The 22,155-nt window shown below is 37.9% G+C and overlaps 1 protein-coding gene across 1 annotated transcript in view; it reads right to left on the reverse strand.

Annotated features, from left to right (window-relative positions):
• Nucleotides 1–6: 6 nt before the first annotated feature.
• Nucleotides 7–22,155, reverse strand: part of RTKN2 (rhotekin 2) — a 30,798-nt gene continuing 8,649 nt past the window's right edge. Inside the window, exons 5-12 of the mRNA XM_031554567.1 lie at nt 21,987–22,104; nt 20,141–20,341; nt 15,618–15,716; nt 13,961–14,063; nt 12,882–13,013; nt 5,365–5,530; nt 3,319–3,426; nt 7–1,776 (exon numbers count right to left, since the gene is read on the reverse strand). Of these exons, the coding sequence (XP_031410427.1) occupies nt 1,241–1,776; nt 3,319–3,426; nt 5,365–5,530; nt 12,882–13,013; nt 13,961–14,063; nt 15,618–15,716; nt 20,141–20,341; nt 21,987–22,104 (1,463 nt within the window). The 3' untranslated portion in view covers nt 7–1,240. The remainder of the gene's footprint in view (nt 1,777–3,318; nt 3,427–5,364; nt 5,531–12,881; nt 13,014–13,960; nt 14,064–15,617; nt 15,717–20,140; nt 20,342–21,986; nt 22,105–22,155) is intronic.

Genomic DNA, 22,155 nt, shown 5'->3' on the forward strand with positions numbered 1-22,155 from the left:
AAAAAAAAAAAAATTAATGACGTGTATGTATACAGTTGCTGATAAAGACTCAACACAAGTCTGAATACTAAGGCTCTAGAGGAAAATCTGCAAGCAGACCTTTGCTCCTGGCTAAATTCCAGCTTCTGAGAGAAATGCATCAAGCAAGGAAAGGGCTGGATATTTAAGCTGTGGATCCAGGAAAAAGGAATCTTTTCTGCATGAAATAGATTTTTTGCAGGTGCCACAGGAACCATAATAACCCACGCTTCTTATAAAAAATTAGTGAACAGTGATATAAGAACATCAGAGTTCAATATTTTCAAGTGAAGAATTTGTTCTCTTATTTCAAAAATGAGTGGGGAAATAAAAAACCTATTTGTTTACCAATAATGCCATCACCTTTACAAAAAGCTGTCTACAAGGAACAGCTGAGAAGTACCATGAAGGAGGAGTGATGCGACAGAGCTTCATTCATCAAAAAAAAAAAAAAAGATTTAAAAAAAAAAATCCCTAATAGGTATTCATTGGCAGAACTGCTTTGACATGTTTGTATTAGTCCAAAAGTAAACCATACTGATGGATTCCATTCCTGTTCGTATGCAGACAGACACAGTCCATTGAGACGTGCATGCACCACAGAGGACCACAGAGATCCTGTTAAATTGGTGGAACTGCTTCAGAAACTCATCCAGAGCCATTCAGAAGTGTGCAGTAACTGTTCACAGCACATTATCTTATAAGCAGCGGTTCTTAAACATTGAGGGAGATATGAGAATATTTCAGGTGAACCCAAGCACAAAGCCCAAAAAAATCAGTTCTGGGAGACTGGTGTTGAATATGTGAAATTCCCCATTGAATTAGTTTAAGGATCTGCAGATGGGATCAGCAGAGGGACTGGGAGAAGCCCACAGTAAAATCCCTGCAGCACAGACTCTGAGATACCCTAAATGCTGACAGTTTTTCAAGGGAAAAGTACTGAAACATTGTTTCAAAAATAGCATCATTATTTGAGATAGAGATAAACCCTTCCTCATTATTTGTGTAATTATTCAGATGTTAGCAATAACAAGTAAATTAATAATGCAGCTAGTAGTAGTGTTCTAGATAAAAGACCAAAAACAGAGAAACAAACCAACCAACCAACAAGACTTTAGCCTCAATACTTAGAAACTACATGGCAATACCAATTTTCACTCAAAAGTTACGTATAAGGCTGAAGAACTTACTTAAAATTCCAGGGAATTTTCTAAGCCAGTAATTAAGTCTGTGGCTGTAACCGTGATCTAGGGTCTAGCACTTCTGTGATGTGTTTCCGTCTAGGGGATGGTACTGGTTTGCTTTCAGACTCTGTCTTAGTAACCAAAGAAATGGGATTCCTATGGTCAGCCAAACTGTTTTTCCTACAAGGACAGATTCTGCGAGGAGCAGCAGCGGGAGTCTGCAATTGTTGTGTTTCCATAGATAACGCTGAATCTAAAGAATTACAAGATGTACCATCAGGCCTCTCCCAGTTCTCCTTGTCCTGTTCCTCTGTGTTCCCACGTGCTTTTGCATTGTACGCTGGTTTATCAGAGGGTGGAGGCGGAGCTCTTCTTTTCTTCCCTCTGCCATCATTAGGACTTGCAATATGCATATTTTTCTGAACAACCATCTCATGAGATCCATCAAAGAGTGAAGCCCATAAGGAAGATGCAGGCTCTTTTTGCTGGCAAAGCAGGAACTCACCATCACTCTCTTCAATTTTTCTTTGTATGATATCAGCTAAGCCCTCATGTTTCACTGGAGAATCAATGCCTGTAATTTTAAGGGACAGCAATTAACTCAGATTAAAATGCTACCCATGACTTTACTCCTCTCTATTTTATTACTGTTCAGAATACAAAACTATTAACCATGTCTCATGAAACCTGGACTGCTATTAAGTGTATTAATGGAAGAAATGGAAAAGATTACATATGCTTTCATAAGAGAAAGCTGGGGGATAGAACTGTTTTCATGACAGCTGGTGTTGAGAGAACAGGGTAGAAAATTGATCCTTCTTTCCAAGTAAAAGCTGGAAAAAAAAATTACAAAAATATATAGACATACATACATACATATCTACACACACACAGACACAATCTACATAATAGATATATTTTGCTGTACAGCACTTTGAAATTTTCATTTTACACAAGGTGCGTGGAAAAATCTATGACTAAATATTCCTGTGCCTCCGGCCTGCAGAAAATTGAACGTCTTTACATATACCATTTTTCTTTATGTGCTTTAAGATTCTCTTGCCCCATTTCTGATCTCTCATATTGAATTTTCTAGGTAGACCGCAATAATGCTAGCCTTTAAAACAGAAGCAATATCTTTTCTATTTCAGGTCGCACGTTAAGGATTTTAAAAACAATTTTAAACACAGGATTTTACCTATGAATACTGTCAATAAGCAGAAAAACACTGGTAAATTAAGCATGAAGCAGAGTTTGTGTTCTGCTCCACACTGATATATTTGAGCATCAGCAGAATTATACTACAGCTTTACCTTCATGGAACTTCTATATAGTTGATTTACTGCCTTCCTGCTCTGTGTTCATAGCTGAGGTAGTGTTGTGACTGCTCGGTGCTCCGATGCACAGGAGCTCGATGACCCACTCAAAATGGCATTTTGAGCATCTTCACAATTCCAATCTCAAGCAGCAAGCAGTCAAGCATTTATAGTCATACAGTGTTTTTCACCCATTACTGTATTAGATCCATTAAAACAGTGACCTACTTTTTCTAGTCTGTAAATATTATTTCTGTAATGAAACTATTAAAATAATCCTGCTGCAAACTATTTTGCTCTGCAAAAGTAAGTCTTAAATACAAGCTAGGTATGTTCTGAGCATATTTTTCAACATTATTAAGAAAAAATCGTAGGCAAGTTAAGTTAGGTAAGCTTTTAAGTAGTGTTAAAAAGAGCAAATTTTTATTTAATTTTTTATTTTTTTAATAATTTCAATTAGTTAGATGAGATTATTTTGCCTTTACATTCCTTGAGCTTTATACTACTCCCACAGTAAGCATTTATTTCTAGTGGTGGCTTTGTTCCTCATGTTCAGGTCTCCCTATTTACAGTTCAGATCACAAATTTTTTGTTTCAAGGTTAAATAAATAAATAAATAAATGGCGCAATTACAAATTCAGATTTAACATGAACTCCTTGGTATGCAATTATGTTGCTCTTTCATTGTCTGAATTGCCCTTGAAAAAAATCAGCGTTTCAACATTAACACCAGAAGCCATCTCAATGCAGACAATGTTGTTTCTGTTACCCTGCGACTTGAAAAGACAAATCCCACTTACTCATATCATGGTAGACAGAGGTCGCTTCTTTAGTCAAGAACAAAGGTGGTTTCCGTGGTGACATAATCTCAATTTTCATAAGTTCTTCACAACAGTGTTTCCACTGGCCTGAGAGAGAAAAGAGAACAGCGATTGGAACTTAAGCACTTCAGCTTGAAAAAACTGAAGTTGTTAAGTTTCCTAACACAGCCTATCTCCAAAGCAATACCAAACAGTAAGCACCTAGTCTTACTTAGCAGGAGAGCTCAGGATGCACTTTCAGTATTTTCAACTCTTAATTAATTATGACTTTTAGCACAGAAGTTGTGAGCTACCACCTTTAACTGAAGCATCCCAACAGTACTCTTATACCATAATGATTAAATATCACAGTTTGCCTTCTAACTCCCAAGCCCGGTATAAATTCATCAGAAAAAAAATCATAACTTATCAACATACTGCAAGCTGGGTGTTACACAACCGCTATAGTAAAGGAACAGTTTTGTCTTTCGTAGAGGGTAACTTGCCTTTTATCTGCTAGTAGACAAGAAAACCTCTTTTACTATTAATAGATTTTGACCTTAAGGAAAACAAGGCACAGTAAAATTACTTTGTTCATTCCAATCATTCCAAGTTTTCCAAGCACATTAATTTTAAGAGATTTTTTAGAACCACTGAAGCAAAAAAAAAAGGCATTTAAAGGCTAAGTGACCCATTTTTTCTGAACCTAAGGAAAATGTCTTTAAAAAAATCCATCGGTATTCTATCTATAATGAATAAGTAGTAGTTCTTTTACCCCACTCCACAGCTAATTTAAAGAAGATGTCCTAGTTTGTGCTTGGTGTTTTCATTAATTGATAAAACCTCTTCTTGTAGCTCAGAGAAAAAGGAGTAGATCTACAAACTACAACACCCACATAAGAAAAGCTCAGTTCACTGATTTGTTCGGTGTGGCCTCTGATTAAACACTAGTATTTCATCAATTGAGCTGGTTCTGTTTTCTGCCCTGGTGAAAATGACTATCAGGATCCAACTGTATTTTGTCACTGACAGCATAATAACTGTCAGGTGTTCTCTGCTCCTAGTAAACCTGTGAGTCAAACTACTAAAGCAGAGGAAAAAACGAAGACAATCTATATCATTCCTATAGTTAACACATGGTGTTAAACAAGAACCATGGAATGCTACCTGAAAACCATTTTGCTGTCTTACATGAGAAGAAACTCATTTCTTCTTGTAAGAACAGCTTTGTTACAGAGGTTACCGAAGTCAGTAAGACAGCTTACTGGAGAAAGAAACAACAACAAACCCAAACCACTGAAGATCTTCAAACATTTTAGCATGAAAAATAAAAATTCAGGGTACCAATTTACCTCACTTACATCAAGTTACAGCTGTCATCAGTTTCCAATAGGCAGTGTGTATTTGCTTGAATGGATTGGACTGTGGCTAGGTGAGCACATTCCCTTGTGGCAAGGGGTACCATACCAAAACCTGAGAATTACCAGCAAAATCAATCCCTAACATAGCAAACTGCAACTTAATTAATACATAATACTGCTGGGTAAGGAATATACATGTTTCTGCTCGCAAGGACTGGCTGAATCTGAATCCTTGCCAAGGCCCCAGATGGATCCTGCATCCTCACTACTTCCCACTAAGGATTCCAGGCCCAAAGGTTTCAGTCTTGCAGAATCTCACAAAACCAACAAACCTGATAAGGGTGTGCAAGCAGAAGCAGCCCCACTCAGCTACAGTGGAGGAAGAGATAGTGAGAGTTTATTAGTCCTTCAAAAATAATTTAGAATGCTGCTAACAGAGGCCAAGTTACTTTGGATTTGTGGACACATTCTATTTATTGTTTCCTGCAAAAAGCCAGACTGAACGTGCGGATATTTGTCTTCCAATAGCTATGACCACCACCTAATATTATTCCAAAGAACATTTTTCTTCCCATCGCTGCAAACAAAGGATTATGAGGCAATTGTGATTCAAGTTGTTCAAAGATTCCTTTGATGTTACATAACATCCTTCAGGAAGGGCACAATGCTAGCACTGCTTGCTTACTTAGATCATAGAAGTGCTGCCAGAAAGCCTCCATCCACTTCTGAAGCTCTTCCCTACTGTCAGTAGCAAAAAGTTGAGTTGCAGCCTCTCCAGGCAGGGGGTTGATAACAGAAAAGCCATTGGTTCTTCTTTTGGAGTCTTTATCCACAGGTCGAATTCTGGTTTCCTAAAAATGACAAACTGTGGTAATGAGTTATTGCTTCAGCTCAACACTTGTAAGACTATGGCCAGTGACAGCATAATGGGAGTATAATTTGGCCTTTTTATCTAATTCAGATTAATCTCCAATTAAAAAAAAAGGAAAAAAGGAACTAAGGTCAGGAATTGCTTATAAAAGTATTTTCTCATATAACAATTTAAATGATACAATACATGAAAAAAACAAAAAAGAATGGAACAGAATTACTGCAATTCTGAATTACAGAATGTACATTCTGTGTTTCCCCTCCCAGTGCTTTCACCAGCTGTTCTCATGCATCACTCTACACAGTTGTTGGGTGAAAAACCTAGAAAATAGCAAGCACCTCTTTTTCTTAAAAATCTTCATCTAGACAATCACTTTTTCACGGTTAGGTCTCCTCCTACACATCTTTCAATTTTTTTATTCTTATTGAATGCATATATTTTACTTGAATTTCAGAGACTCAGGACATTCAGGGCAAAGGCAACTGCAGCAGGAAATGTATTCAGATACTCATCATGTCTCCATTTAAAGGAGCATTTGTAGAAGTTGTCAAGAGTGCTAAGAAAGTTCAGGATGGCCTAAGTTGCATCAAGGAAGGCTCATATTGGATATGAGGAAAAATATCTTCTCAGAAAGAGTGGTGCAGTATTGGCACAGACTACCCACAGAGGCAGTGGGCTCACCAGCCCTGTGGTGTTCAAGAAAGTTGTGGAGGTGGCACTTGAGGACGTGGTGGAGATGGGCTCATGGTTGGACTTGATCTTAGAATCATTAAGGTTGGAAAATGCCTCTATCATTTTAAGCTATTCATACAGTTCCACTGAACAAGTTTCACAGAATCACAGAATGGCCAGGGTTGGAAGGGACCTCAAGGATCATGAATCTCCAACTCCCCTGCCACAGGCAGGGCCACCAACTTCCACATTTAATACTAGACCAGGCTGTCTAGGGCCCCATCCAACCTGGCCTTTAACACCTCCAGGGACGGGGCATCCACAACCTCTCTGGGCAGCCTGTGCCAGCACCTCACCACTCTCTCTGCAAAGAACTTCCCCCTGACTTCCAACCTAAATCTTCCCTCCCTCAACTTGAAACCATTTCCAACATGAAAAAAAGTTTTGCTGTAATATCAAACATTTGTCATTTCAGAATTTAGTTTTGCCTTATTTAGGGCAATATAAATAATTAAAAACACTGACAAATATAGCATAAATCATTCAGAACTAATGAATCGTTACTTCAAACGTTCAACTAATATCAGAAATATGCAGCAGTACTGTTACAGCCAAGGTTGTTCAGGGACATAGTTCAACTGATTTTATCACCCGAACTACATGCTATGAAAATAAAACTGTATCTGGTTTCTTTGTTATGCCCTTACTAACATAAAAAGTAGCATTTGCCATTGAATGAAAAAAAAAAAAAAAACAGGTTTCATGTGTAAGACACTGAAAAATGTTAGAAGTCTCACAAAATACAACAGAAGTTTTTTCCAGAAAATAACTAGTCAACACTGCTGTTTGCAACAACATGGTGAACAAATGAGAGTAATTAACACCACTTTGTTTACAAAAATAGAAGCAGAACGTCTGCAATATCTCTGCATATACACTTCCACCTGGCCAAGCAAGCGAAGACCTGTTACAACACTAGCACATCCAGGAGAGCAGCCTCAGCCCAAATCTTGATGGGGTGATGAGTTCCAGCACCAAGGAACCGGGCAGCACTTTACTGGCTGGAGCCTGGCTGGAAAGGGGGCTGCCTAACATACACTGAGAACATGCAGAGGCCTTGTGCCATGCAAGGGTGTCCCCTGGCATGGGGAGCACTGTGCATTAGGAAGGAAGCTGACAGCTAAAGCCAGTGCTGTGTTCCGCAGCTGGATAGGCAGCAAATCTAATCTCTGAGTAGTTTCAGGACACACCTTAAAATACAGTGGGGACAGATCAGCCACCTTCCTTACTACAGCTTTCAACCAGATGTCAGACTTGCACTGCAGATGTCAAATAGAAACCAACAGAAATTAAGTTGAGACACGAGAACCCATGGGGATAGGTCTAGTTCTGATCGTCAGAAAACAAAAGTTATTCTCAAGAATATTCCCCACATTTTCAGTGCATTACTTCAGTAACTGTTTGAAATCCTAACAGCTGCTTGTAGCATTCTGATGGATATGCTCATTTAAATTCTTCTGTCTAAAAATAGGAGATGAAGTAATTCATCCATAAGTGCTCTATATCCCATTAACTCAGGTAACCATAGATACCAGCAAAAAATTAAATCAAATAGATTAACATTTGACAGGTAAGAACTTCAAGCATACCATACACACAAGTTTATTTAATGATGTTTGCTCCAGGTTTTATCCCATAACTACGTTATTATTCAAAGGAGATAAATCCTCAAGCAACAATCTGTACCTGATGTTTGAATATTTAAAGAGTGATACAAGATGCCATTACAGTAATGGGCTGATGAATATGCCAAGCTTGGGTAAATTACACCACAAGCCCACTTCTTCTTAAAAATAAAAATAAAAAGTAAACTGCCTTAAAGTACCACGTTATACATAGCACTGCTCCACATTCCCCGATCTCACAGACAGTGGAACCAATTCCATTACACCCCTGTAAAGCCCAGAACAACCAGCCAACTGGAGTAAGAAAAACTGAGCTGAACCCAGAGGAAACTCAGAGGACTCCTTTGGAGAGGCTGAGGCCAGTTGTACATCCTTACTATGTGCAAAAGATTAATTTTCTTTGAAAATGGGGAAAATGTCTTTTTCTTTTCGCTAAAAGAATATGTCTAAATAAATATGAGTCTTCATTTATATCTGTATGAAAACTGCTAAATCACGGCCTGAACCTCCGATTGAGGTTTGCCACCTGAGGCGAGCAATGAGTCAGCCACGGGAGCACAGGTGAAGGCAATTCACCTGTGCTGCTGGAAGGGTGGAGCCTGGCTCCACCTCTCCTAGACCCATTTAAGAGCTGACTGCCAGGGGGAAGGATCTCTTCTGGAGATCCACTCTGCTGGAGTTTCACAAGCGAGCCTAGGATATGCGTAAGCATCCTGTCTTTTCTGCTTTGGTGTAATAACTGCATAGCCAAGCTCTCCGGTATGTCTCATAACTATAATATCTGTACGTTCATTGATTGTACAATATCTTTCTCCTTCAAATCAAAAATTCTTTTTGCCTGATACAGCTTATCTGGAAAGCTCATCTGCTAAGCAGAGTTAAACAAAAACAAAACAAAAAAAGAGAGAAGCATTTTATTGCTAAGGCAGCCCCTTACTGCTGAGCTAGATCTGAAGCACTGAGGAGCAGAGTTTATAAAGATAATTTTAAGACATCAATACAAATTGCAGTTCTTGAGAAAAATATTGAAAAGTCAAAAATCCAGTTCTATGTATCTGTTCTAAGATGAAACAAACCAAATTGCATATAACAGTCTTCCTTTGTGATTTTACTACCAAAAAACAAGGCAAGAAATAAAAACAATAAGAACAATAAAAATTGGAAACAAAATACAATTGTTGGCTCCTACTGTAATTTGTTGTTTGTTTTAAGGCAAGCAGGGAAGTTTGATAAATGTAAAACTATGGTTTTCTAAAATATGAGTGCAAGTCTGAATCTACCATGTTAGCTATGTTTCCTCCTTTCATCTCCATCATTTTGTAAGCTTGTATCACCATAACATTCACGCGCTTGCAGGATGGTAAGTATAATATGGAAGAGTAACGTTAGGATCACTGCATCATCATGGCTGTCTTCAATTTAGTGCAGCAACTTAAAGGCAGGATAAGGGGGAGATGGGATTGTATGACCAACCAGCAGACTGAGGAGCACCAGGGAGCTATAAAGCATGGCTTCCTAGTGACTCAATTTGAGCATGTGTGTTACAAGGTCCACCATGTTCTATCCAGGCACTGTATCTGCTTTCCCTACCTGTACCCACCATCTTTTTCAAGCAATTGCAAAAGCAAGTTGAGTAACACAACAGAAGATGCCAGATATCTGGGGGCATTTAACTAATTTATGTCCTTATATATTTTCACCTGTGAAGGGTCACCTAAACCAGCCAGTAGGACATAAGTACAATACACAGAACACTGATTTTCAGGTCTGCTCTTGCTTCACCAGTGCTGGAGTTGCCTGACAGAGGTAGTGAATATTGCTTGCTCCCTAAATGTTCACATTGCCAAGAACACGATACCCTTCTGTTCCAGTCCCAAGATGAACTTCCTAGTTTCCCAAAAATACTGCAGGATCCCCTATGAAGTTATGCTGCCAGAGCCATCGCTACATTTTCCCATGAGTTTTCTCTACTTGACCTAGCCCAAAATATGTTCCAACAAGAACTTAGCAACTGAAGGCTGCAAACATTTGTTCCTCATCCTGCTCACCACCACAGCTAGTACAAGCACAGAGAGAGCTCTGGGCCTGCTGCACCGCGTGGCACCAGACCAAACATCGTGCTGGCAAAATATGCCAGGAAGGAAATCATGATAACTACGTTCTATGTTATGCAGAAACCATGTCCCAGAATTCCTGAAGCTTCCCTCATACAATGCACAAAGAAAGTTCTATAATTTATGAAGAGGATACAGTAGGGTACGTATTCAGGATACTGAACAATAAGTGTGAAGTGCTGGCACATACACCAATTTGCTAAACTATCAAGTGTAGGCAAAGCCTTTATCATTCACTTCAAAGAAAACAAAGAAACAAAAAAAAAAATTAGGAATTGGTCCATTAGGAATATTCCTTGTTCAGGTTGGATTCCAGCTAATTTTCTTTGTTAGAGAAAATACAATTTCTCTACTTAGTTGTGCAATATAATATGTTATAATCACACTTAGCTGGAACAATAATAGTAACACTTGCATAATAGGAACTGCAGAACTGTTATTGCTCAACAGTGGTAGCAGTGAAGTCATTTGAAGTTAAAGTAATGACTCTGGTGGTCTTAATGGCTTCTTCAAGTCTCAATTCAAAGGAAAGGGAAATAAGACTATCAGTATGATTATTTTCCAGATTTCCTCATAAATCCATATGACTTCATTACTTTCCAAAAAGCATCTTTCAATTACACGGAGAGGATCAGCTTCACATTACAAGTAACAATACCAGATGCAACCAGAAGAGATTTTAGTTGGAACATACAGTTTTCAGTCTCAACTTTGATTTTGAAATTGCTATTTCAGTAACAAGACATAGCAGATAAGCCCATGCGATTAGCTCATTTTCATTTATGTCACAAGTTTCACAACAAAAGAATCAAAAAATCCACAACCGTTATATTATTTTCAAGAGAAACTGTTTAAGTAGTAAAGCATCCAAATATGTTTTACATTGCTTTGTTTTCTTTCTGGCTTCAATTTAAATTAAAGAAGGATTCACGGTCATATTTTCCAACAGTTTGATACTTTGGCAAAATGGTGTAATACACATGATTTATGTACATTGTGTACATTACCTGTAAAGATAAACTGCCAACATACAGACAGACTCCCGTTAAAAGCTGGATTTTAGAATCTAAGTGTGCTGGTAATTTGGAGAAGCAAAAACCCTTAGGAGAATATGGTTATTTGAAAAGGAAAAGCAAAGTAAGGAAAAAGACCAAAACAGCAACCCCTAAGGAAAGAATAGATAGAGATTCTGACAGACAATTTTCAAAAATACTCCCTTCACATTTTAAAATATGGATGTAGTCGCTCTGTGTTTCACTAAACCTTACCATTTCCTCACAGAGATTGTGAACAACTGGAAAATACAGTTTCAGTGAAGTTCAACTGACGCAATTAAAAGTGACTGAAGAGGTTGCAGCTAAAACTGTTCAAGTATTTATCACGTCAAAGCATTTTTTTTTTTTTTTTTACAAGTAAATAAGTAAACTCGAAGAAAAAAAATGGCTTTGTTAGAATACAGGACACTAGGAGAAGTCTGTTTTTAGTTAAGGAATCAATTTAAATCTTAGCACATGAAATGTTAGCGCATGAAAGCAGGTTACGCTGTTATCTCTAGCTTAAATGTTTTGTTAATATACAAGAATTACTCAAGGTGAAAACGCAATCATATTTTTCAGAAACTTTAAAGCCAGCAAGAGCTGATACTGCTGTTGTCAGAAGCAGTTCTTTGTTACTTTATGGCCCTATACATCACCGGTCTCGCCCTAGCTCCTTCCTTGTACCACACGAGCACTCGTGTGGTCATGTAGGGATCTAGATAAAAGACTGCATTAAGGAGAAGCATGGTTGAAGCCAGCCGTCCTCCTCCTCCCCCCAAGATAAGCTAATTTTAACTCACTTCAGTTCCCTAGTCCAGCTCATCAGTCAGCTGCCCTGCTGCTTGCCCAGCATGAAGCAGCACAGCAGCCAGAGCAAGCAACTGGGTGGGGGGAATGCTTCTTTGAGCTAGTGCTGGCATCAAGCAGCCACAGAAGTACAACACCAGAATCCAGATCAACCCATGCTTAACAGTTTCCAAATGTTTCTGTCTGCTTATGAAAGATGAACCCAGCTAGGCCAATTGCAAACAACATTAAATTCCTCTGCTCATCCTTATGTGATACTAACTCTTGATGACTGCGCAAAAACAGCTTTTAAAAGCATCTGTTCACTCTAATGCTCTCCATTCTAGAAGGTCCTTCCAATAACATTCATAAATTTAACACGTAAATAGTTGTTTAAAATTAAATACTTAGAGCATCTTTAGTCAAATAGCAGAATTTTAATGTTAAGTTTTAAATCCAAACTTTGCCTATCAGACTATGAAAAACACAAGTAATACCATTACAGAGAACAGAACTTCCAAAGTTAACTGTGCCCTGTACAAAACCAGTATTAAGAAAAGCAGCTTATTTTAAGACACTAAAATATTTTGAGCAGTTTTCCAATTCTCCCTCTAATTAAGACTGTGGAAGAATAAAATGAAACAACAAAAAGCTTTTGTTAAAATTTCACCTTACTGAGGACAAAAGCCTCCCGGAATGTTGCTAAAGGACTGCAGGGAATGGAACAGTCATATAACAAGTCACGTTTTTCCTAAAGAAAACAGCATCCTTTTTACCTATATGTTAACCAGTTTAGTGCAACAGAAGGAATTTACATCTGCTGTAAGAAATGTAACACCCTTGCAAAAAATTTCAGTGACTGGAAATTTTGCTGCAACATTTCCCACTGACACACTACCTACAGAGGTTTTTGCATACAAGCAGCTTAGTGCCCAAATGTATGTGTAAAACAAAAATAACCTCCCTCACAATAATAATTAAGAACAAAAACACCAAAATACAAGCAAGCAGAAAAACCTACATATGATCATTTTTACCTTATTGATGGAAACTGTCAATGCTGGCTCCACTTTAGCCTCAATTTCTTCTGGTGAGTAATAACAAGAGAGCTTTCCACCTCTCAGTATGCAATACAGCCTCCTCCAGCTTGTCAGATTTCCTATCATTTGCTAAGGGGAAGAAGTAGTCAGAAATTGCCAGACACAAGCTACAAATTAAGAGCATATTGTGAGGTATATACACCAATCAGCCCGCGTGATCAAAACTTCTCCACACTGTATCAATTCTTTCCTAAAAGAAAGACCTTCTGTTGCAAGAACACTTCAGAATCAATGTTTTTTGAAATGTTACCAATACTTTTAAATGTCTTTTGGCATTTTACAGTTTTCCCAGATTCACTGTCTTATGACACAATACAGAATCTGCCGTTTCACACAGAACTAGTGTCTACAGTAAGGACAAAACCCACCTTTATTAGCTACATTAATTAAGCAACAGAAGAAATAAAAAGAGTATTTAACATTGGAAGCATGTGGTACATTCAAAGATATTTGTCTAGAATCTCCATGTTCTCAAAATAATTTTCTGAGCAGCATTCATAAATACATTTTAATTTCATGATGAGACCAGAGCCTACAATGTGGCACTCCTGCCTGATGGCCCTCTGCTCACACCTTCTTGTTTGCCTAGTTGTGCAGTGAATCAAAATAGAGAAGTAAACTGAGCTCACAGTAATTGCTTTTGGAGGGATGAGTTTAACTGCTGCTCCCCACTCAGTTCACCATGCTAAGAGAATGAGTGGTATATATGAGGGTAAAAGCCAAGAGACCGTTAGGACTGCTGCTATTAACTACTGGGCTAAACAGATTCTGAAACAACTCAACCTGTATCTAGCAGCCCAAATAGTTTTATTGATGAGTACACCAAGAAGACGTTTATTTATTGATTCTTAGCCACTGACGATACTGTTTGTAAACAGTAACTATGAGATGTCCTCCCTCGCTCTAGGCAGAACAGGTAAGAAGAAACCACTCTGGGAAAAACAGAAATGTTTTAACAGTGAACTGTTGGTGACTGCTACCAGAAGAGCATCTAAACACGAGCAAGACTTTTTTACCTGTTGATTCAGAAATCCCGTCATCATATCCCTAGCCATGCAGGAAGGCTGAGCAACTAAACGGCAGCACATGTTTCCATACAGGGGAGCCAAAAGAAGATTCCTCTGGGGAAAGACCAGACAGGAGAAAAAGAAAAAAGAAAAAAAGAAAAGAAAAAAAAAAGAAGGGAAGAAGGGAAGAAGGAAAGGTAAAAAAAAAAAAGGGCAGAGTTCTGAATACTTTCCATAAATAAATTAGAAGTTTAACTTCTAATACTCATCTTTACTTTCAGATCATGAATATGAGTAAGCATTCTTTACATGTAAGGAAAGAGATCTCGTCCTGTAGGATTAAAGTAAAACTGATTCTTAGTCTTCAGTAAGTTTTTTATTAAAAATCATCAGAAGTTCTAAAAGAATTTAAATAAAAAAAGAAATACTGTTCTGCAAGAACAAGTTATTCTTAAAACAAACAAACAAACAAAACCCTCTAAATCTCACTTCACAGCTTTGGAAGAAAATCACTTTGGCTACCTCATCTAAGTAGGATCCCTAAGCCCTTCCCATCATGGCATGACTTCTTACATGTAAGCATTTTGCTTCAGATTGGTTTTTAAGACTTAGAATTTGTAGCTATCTTGTCTTGCACACTAAAAAAAGCATTCATGATTCCAAGAAATTAGCAACAAAATACTTATCTTTGTCATGCAAAAAACATGCTCTTCTGTAATTAGAAGCAGGTAATGCAACGTTCCATTGACATTACTCTGTCTTTAGTTGTGGTTTAGAAATGCTTGTAATGAAACAAAATATCCAGGTATGTCACTCCTCACCAGAATGTGTTACGCAAATTAATGAAAGAAAAGAATTTGAAGTAGAAAATAGTATCAAAGATACACAGAATTATTCTAAGCTGTTGAGAAACAAATGCCCCATAAATCTTCAAATCTGTACTTATTCAGAATAATGAAGTGTAAATAATTAAATTTTCTTTTCAGGTCAAGTTTACCTATGTAAAAAAATGAAGTTACCAGAAGTGAGTGAAATACAAAGTCACACGTCTTAATTTAACGAGGTGGATTGAAGGGTGGATTGCAGGAAGGACGATGGTTTTGGAAAACAATGGATGAAGTACAAAGAACTGTACTTGTGTTTCTTGAAATATCACCTTCAGTTGCAGCATAATCACCAAGCTAGCATCCTTATCAACTACTACCAGCAGGCTGTGCTGTCCCAGAGCTGAAATACAGCAATCAAGGCAAATCGCAAGCACACGTTTTTGTCCGGTGTCTAGTTCAAATTAAGTTGCTTTTTTTTTTTTTAAATACACTTTTGTTCTGACTACAGAGGAAAAAGCTGTTCTTTGCTCCAATACCCTCCTTTAGTTGTGAGAAAGGGGGAAATAATTTGTATATATGAGTACAACTCACTTAAGATCAAGATGCAAATAACAGAAGAAACTCCCAAATGAATTGAATTTTCCTCTGGACTTGAAATTGTACTCAACTTATAGTTTACTCAGCTGTGTATAGATGCTTGTTTTAGAACAGTTAAATATTTTGTTTAAGTTGTTCTATATTAAGTATCAAGAAAAATAATCTCTTTAAACTCTTTAGTTTACAAGAGAAATGCAAAATGTTACTGGGTTTTTATTTCCTTAAATTGGTACCATATGTACTTACCATTTCCTGTAATGGTAAGGTTGTGGGTCCTGAAACTGTCCTTGGCACTCTCCAGCCCCAAAATGGTATATGCTAGCAAACCGTACTTTGCTCCACTAAATGTGAAAGACAAGGCATGTTTTAAGTCATTTCTGCTTTGTATTGCATAGACAGTAATTAGAGGGAGCCTATGGATGCCCGAGATAACACATCTGCTTACAGGGACATGCCAAGATGCAAGGCAGCAGCTGTCCGTGGCCACAGGCTGCCACCCCCAGCCCCTTCCCACAGAACTGCTCCCCAGCATGCTCAGCTGATTCCCACATCCTCACCTCCTGCCTCCACCCTGCGCAGCACCTCCGGTTCCCTCCCACCCCATGACTTCCAGGCCAACGCTACAGAGCGCCATCAGCTCAGTCCCTCCAGCTATCTATCTGCACTGGCAACCCCAGACGTAAGGCCTGTGCTTTCCAAGCCTCCTGCAGCCCAAGGACACTAAAAGCATCTCTCTTCTCTACTCAGACCCAAGTAGCTTTCGATATTTGATAGGTTTGCAGCTTTTGACCCTAGACCTAACTCAAAAATGAGTGCAAAAATGTATACTATAGGCAACAGAAAAACAGATCATGAACTTGATCTGAAAACACAAGTTTCAAAATTAAAATCTTTATACTGCTTTTCCAGGCTGCTCTGCTCTTTTGCTTTGACTGTAGACTTCATAAAAGTTGGTCACACACACACACACACACACACACACACAAGTATCCAATAGTTTGTTTCTTTGCATATAGAAAAAGAAATCTGTAGAAATCCTACAGCCAGTTTTGCAGCACAAAGGACTCTTTCACTTATTGTGCTTACAGGTATCAGTGTTGTATCTTTGGTTTAGATTTTGCCTAGGGGGGGAAAAAAGCTGGAAAAAAAAAAAAATCACATTTGCAATTCAGCACAGTGCATGTGGAATGCAGCTCTTGGAATAAACCAGTATAAATTTGGTACATGTTTAACCTTTTTCCCCAAATACTCTTAAGACTAAGTAACAGATTTACAGTCTAGCAATGCAGTAAGAATTCCACCTGGCTAATGGCAGTTTAAACAAAGTTCACACGAAAACAAACCACTTAGAATCACTAATTGCTTTCTCTAGCAGAATTGAGCATAAAATCCTTTAAAAACCTTCTGTACAGCATAAGATATCTTAGTGGTATAGAAGATGTTAAGACACTACTGAATTGACATCACCAGAAAATAAGTACTAATACTTTCCAAGTGTGAATTTTTCTAATAGCAGAGGGCGCAGTTTTAAAATCAGATGCCTATCCAGCTCTGACCCTAATGAAAGAGAGGAGACAGAAGATTAGCAGGGAGGTCTGTTACACATCTAATTCAAAGCAATAAATAGAAAAGTAAATATGATATAGCACTTTGGGCAAAGAACCACCTCTGTAAGACATTTAGAGGGGAATGCGAACAAAAACTCATCAACATTTGTGTATATTCCCTGTAGACCGTTCCCTAACAAAAGATTCCCCGCTGATTATGTTTTGCTATTCAGTTAAGCATTACCACTCTATTTAAATGGTACAAAGTAGTTCAGTTTCTTCTCACGGATAAAACTTCTGTGCTGATTTAGTTATTTTTTCTAAAGCATGACTAATTACCACAACAACCTTGCCAAGAAAACAGCTACTTCACTTTTAAAATATGCTTCCCAGTAATACTTTCTTTCTAAAACAGAACAGTCATCCCTTTTAGCCAACTTCAATATAATTCAGAAAAGTTATCTGCATCTATATTTTATATTTAACAAGCTAATCAGGATTACTGAGTATGTTTTGCCCGTACATGTGACAGAATTAGCTGACTGCCTTAAATGGCAGCTTCTCTGAATAACAAAGAACAATCTGCCCACTGCAGCTCATACAGCGTGGGGAAGGCTCACAGTTCGACCTGTGGCCCATCCAGTGGCAGGAGCACTGACGTTGGAATGCAGACACTGGGGGGAAATGTAACTGTCAGTAGTTACCCCTGTCACCCCTCCTATCAATGCATATTGGATTCATACAGCTCAGATTCCCGAAGCTGTTCCCGAATATTTATGTTGGAAATCCCTATCTTATTTCACTCATCCAGATGCACAGAGTGGAGGTTGTGCAAGTCAAAACACCTTCCAGTTGCATTTTATATAATGAAAGGTAAAAACAAAAATAATCATCAGGCCTAAAAAAAACCAGCAATAAAAATGAGGCCATTAGATTAGAATGTGTACTTCTAGCAAAATTTCAGTGTGAATTTCCAAACACAGGATACAGAAGCCATATCCCCAGCTCAGCAGAGGGCAAATACATGAAAGGCCCCAGCAAGTCCCCCACATAGGCCAGTACTGCCAGTTAACAGAACGTGCACGTCTCCAAAGTGCAACTTCTGGAAATCAGTACTATACCTGCACTAAATGTCCTTCTCCTGTGACAAATGCAATACTAATAATAACAACAACAGAAAAAATGAAGTGGGCAAAAGACTGCATAAAAAATGAAAAAAGATAATTAAGAGCAGACAGTATCAGTATAGCTGATATTAACAAATAAAGCAACCATTCAAAACAATTTGTCATCAAGCTTTTATGAGAAGTTATGAAGCTGACAGGGAGCCTTCTAACTTCTAAGCTAAGAAATTTGGCACAGGAGGATCACAGAATTTTTGGAAAAGGGACAACTTCATCCCACGTGTGCTCTGAGAGAAAACAGCCAATACAAATGGAATCTACAGAGGAAAAGTGTTCATAAAATACAGCAAGTTCCCTTTTTATTGTTGTGGTTTAATTTCACAGACTGGACTGGTGTAATTCTTTGAGAACACTTGAAAGATGCAATCTCCTCACCTCTAAGGGCTACATTACCATGGTCTTAATAATATAAATCTCTAGGGGAGGCTATATTTAAAAAAGAAAAAAAGACAACTTATTTTCAGCCTGTAGTAAGACACTTGTTCCCAATAATCTTTTTTAATCACCTAGCAAAGCCATTAGTAAACACATCACTAGTAATTCAATTTTGGTAAGAAATTAACAGCCACGGTGAGATGATGACTTATGGTAGGGAAAAAAAAAAAATTACCTTCAAATGGAAGAAAGTAAAATACAACAAATTATAGTTGAGAAACCTAAAGCAAAACCCAAGCGATGGGGCAATAGTGAGGACTGCCTACTGATTCTTCTTGCTTAAAAGACAGGCGATCTATATTCAAGTGAGCATGGCCAACAAATAAGCCTGTGGTTGTATCTGAAGCCAACCGTACCTTATGGCAGCGTGTCATCAGCCAGCCAGAGCTTGAGGGAAGCATATCCACCTGACATGATGCATATTGAAAAACACTGCCATTAGGTGGAAGGTACTCTAATGTTAGCAGTAAAACTGCCTTGCTCTGTGGCTAAGACATCTTGGATGTGTGTTTTTCATTGAAATACTAATATTAGCGTATGGCAATATTAGCTCAACAAAGATAAACTATGATTTCATGTTCCCTTTTATAATCCAGGCAAATAGACACACAAAACAAGACTAAGACTTTTTCTCAAAATGTGGCAAAAATTATACACGGATTCTCTGCTGCTGAGCCATCAGGGGGAAAAAAAGAGCAATATTTAAAGTAATTTAAGTAATATTTACTTTCTTAAAAAAATAAAAATTAAAAAAATCAATTTTGCAGTAGTTACAGTTTAGGTACTTGGGCTGCTTAAATCACAATGAAATTAAAGTAGTTGGGAAATATTAGTAGGCAGTTCACTTCATTAAAAATACATGAAAGACTTAAGATCGTTTTTAAAAGGAAACACAGGTGAATTACTGAGAAAAGCATTTATTTCTATGAAAATGGAAAATCATAAGTCATTTCAAAATGTTCTGTGCTGAAGTCAATTAAGGAAACTCCTGTTAAGCAGCAAGTAATTGTAAAATGCCCCAGCCAGTCCAGAGACTTGCTGAAAAGCCAGAAAACAGAACAGCCCCCACGTACACAACACAGCACAACAGCCCTATCAATTTCATTAGGGGAAATGCTATAAGAGGGGCTTCCCCTGCCCACACACCTGTTTGTTACTTCACAGAACCTGCACCTTTTAGAAAGGTCTACCATTCTGAAAAGCAAAACTGCCTGGGTGCAAAATTGATGCATGGAGTGAATGGGATAGGGGAAGAGGAGGGGTAGATGGAGGGCCACAGACACATCACACAAGCTTGATTTTCTCTAGAGATCAAACTGAAGTATTTCTGAGTTGCAAATAACTGTGGATTTACCAGCTGTGTAGAAGAAAGACAGTCTACTCATGTGTTTAAAGATCAGAACTGGGCCCCAAGGCTGAGCTACATAGCTGGAATTCACACCTACTTTCTCATTTCCTATTTAAAATGTAAATTCTTTTCCACCTGGTTAAGTACATAAATAATCACGTTCTTGGCTATTTTCCAAATATTGACAATGTATTTGGGCTATTTCTATTAAAATGAATAATAAAACTAGAATACCCATATGTGTATCTTACTGGATGACAGGGTCAGGGAGCAAAATGGAGTCAGTGCCGTCTTCTTCCAGCGTAGCTTTGAGTTTCTTCCCTGTAGCTTTGCTGAAGGATGTTTTAAGCTTCTTTACTAGCTTCTTAGGGGTGTTTGCAACATATAAAGACTCCTCTGTGCAGCAACTATACACTTCAACCTTCACCTGGAAATCTGGTCCTGCTTCATCACTGAAGGGGGTGGGGAGAAAGTTTCACAGCATTTGTTAGTGAATTGAGCACCTAGCCAAGGAATGCAGTTGCTACAATATATTTATTAAATAGCATATATTGCTAATCAAGGGAAGGAATTACATCAGATTCAGGGAAAGACATACATTAAAATGGAATTAAAGGCTAGAGTACACAGTGGAAATTTAGTGTTGAAGTCACGAGATGGATGTTATAATTAAACCATAAACAATTGCAAACAGGAAATTCAACGTTTAGCTTAAAAACTGGAGAAAAAACCCACACCGCTCATGTGATGGAAATACACAGGCAAGACATACAAGCACACTTCAATCTGCCCTCTACTGTTATGCAGAAATAACACGACTGAAAACCTATCGTGCCTGTGATCCCAAATCAGACTGAACTGTCGCACCCATCCCCTTATTATTAGTAGAAAAGCAAATCCTACCTCACTCACAAGCAACAAATTTGTCATTCATAGTATCTATCTACCTGCTGCTGCGTTCTTCTGCCCACTCCCTGTTGTCTCTCTTCAGTTCTACTAGCTCTCAACGTTCTCAAGCTGAGTCATCAAACTAGAAGCCTAACCTCATCTTTCTGGTACAAATCCTTCACTACATATTCATAAGGAAATTATCCCAAAAGCTTTTAAAGAATTTCTTCTTTATCTGTGGGCACACAAGGGAATTTTGAGTGCTTTTGCTGCATTATTTTACAGAAAATCATAATGGTAAATTCTCCAAGAACAGATATATCTTTCAAGAAGCAGATTTAAATTCTTGCCCTTACTCTAAACTTAAGCAAGTGTTAAGAAAGAAAGTTTGATTTACAGATCTAAGCTCTCTCAACTACTCACTTTTTAAGATCTTGATTTAAAGTTTTCAGTAGTTCTAGATTTCCAGTCAGTCTTCCTCAGGAGACTGAATCTAAATTGCTAATATAAAAAATAAAGCAGCACACACACACACATAAAAAAAACAACCAACACAACCCTCACAGAAATAATAAAGTGTCTCTCAAGACTCTTAAAAATTTATAAAGCAACAGAAAAGTATATGTGAACACCTTTCTATTCTTTTCTAGGTTATATTTAAAGATAAATGAATAATTTCCTGTCTAGTATTGAGGGTTGTAGTGTAGCATATGCTCATATGAGCATAACAGAACATGAGGTGTGGAAGATAAATGTCTGATTTCAAGAGAACAGTGACTTTGGGGAACATCAAAAGAGACCATAGCCTGCTCTACAGAGTAATAGTTAAAACACTGGGTGTAACACCCAGGCCTACAGAAGTGCATTTTTATAGTGCTTCCAGTCTTTAGCATTGATGTACTTTTGTCCTTGAGTTACAAGCTGATCTCTTTATTTAAAGAAAAATGTTTCAGCATGGCAAAAAAAAACCTGAAGGAAATAGTTAAATGATGTATCTACCACCGTGATCATCGTGTACATAAAAAAAAACACCCACAACCTTCCAGAGAGAGGGATCACCAACCACTGAAATCAACAGAAATGTTACAGATTCCTTTCGCCCACAGAAAAGTTTAGAGGACCTCAGCCAATCATATTCATAATCATACCAACTTTCAAAAGAAAACAGGGATATTTGTACTTCATGCAACACAGATAAGTTATACTCACAATATGGTTACGTTTTCAAAACAGATATCTGTTATTGCTTTATCCACAATTGCCACCTCTGTATCAAAAACCTCAGCTCCCATTCTGAACAAACAAAACACTGCATAGCGCTGTGATTCTGGGGAGAGTCAAAGAAGTGCTTTATTAGCATATTACACGTCACAATACT

The sequence above is a fragment of the Meleagris gallopavo genome, chromosome 8 (genome assembly GCF_000146605.3).
Source record: "Meleagris gallopavo isolate NT-WF06-2002-E0010 breed Aviagen turkey brand Nicholas breeding stock chromosome 8, Turkey_5.1, whole genome shotgun sequence".
Classification (NCBI taxonomy): domain Eukaryota; kingdom Metazoa; phylum Chordata; class Aves; order Galliformes; family Phasianidae; genus Meleagris; species Meleagris gallopavo.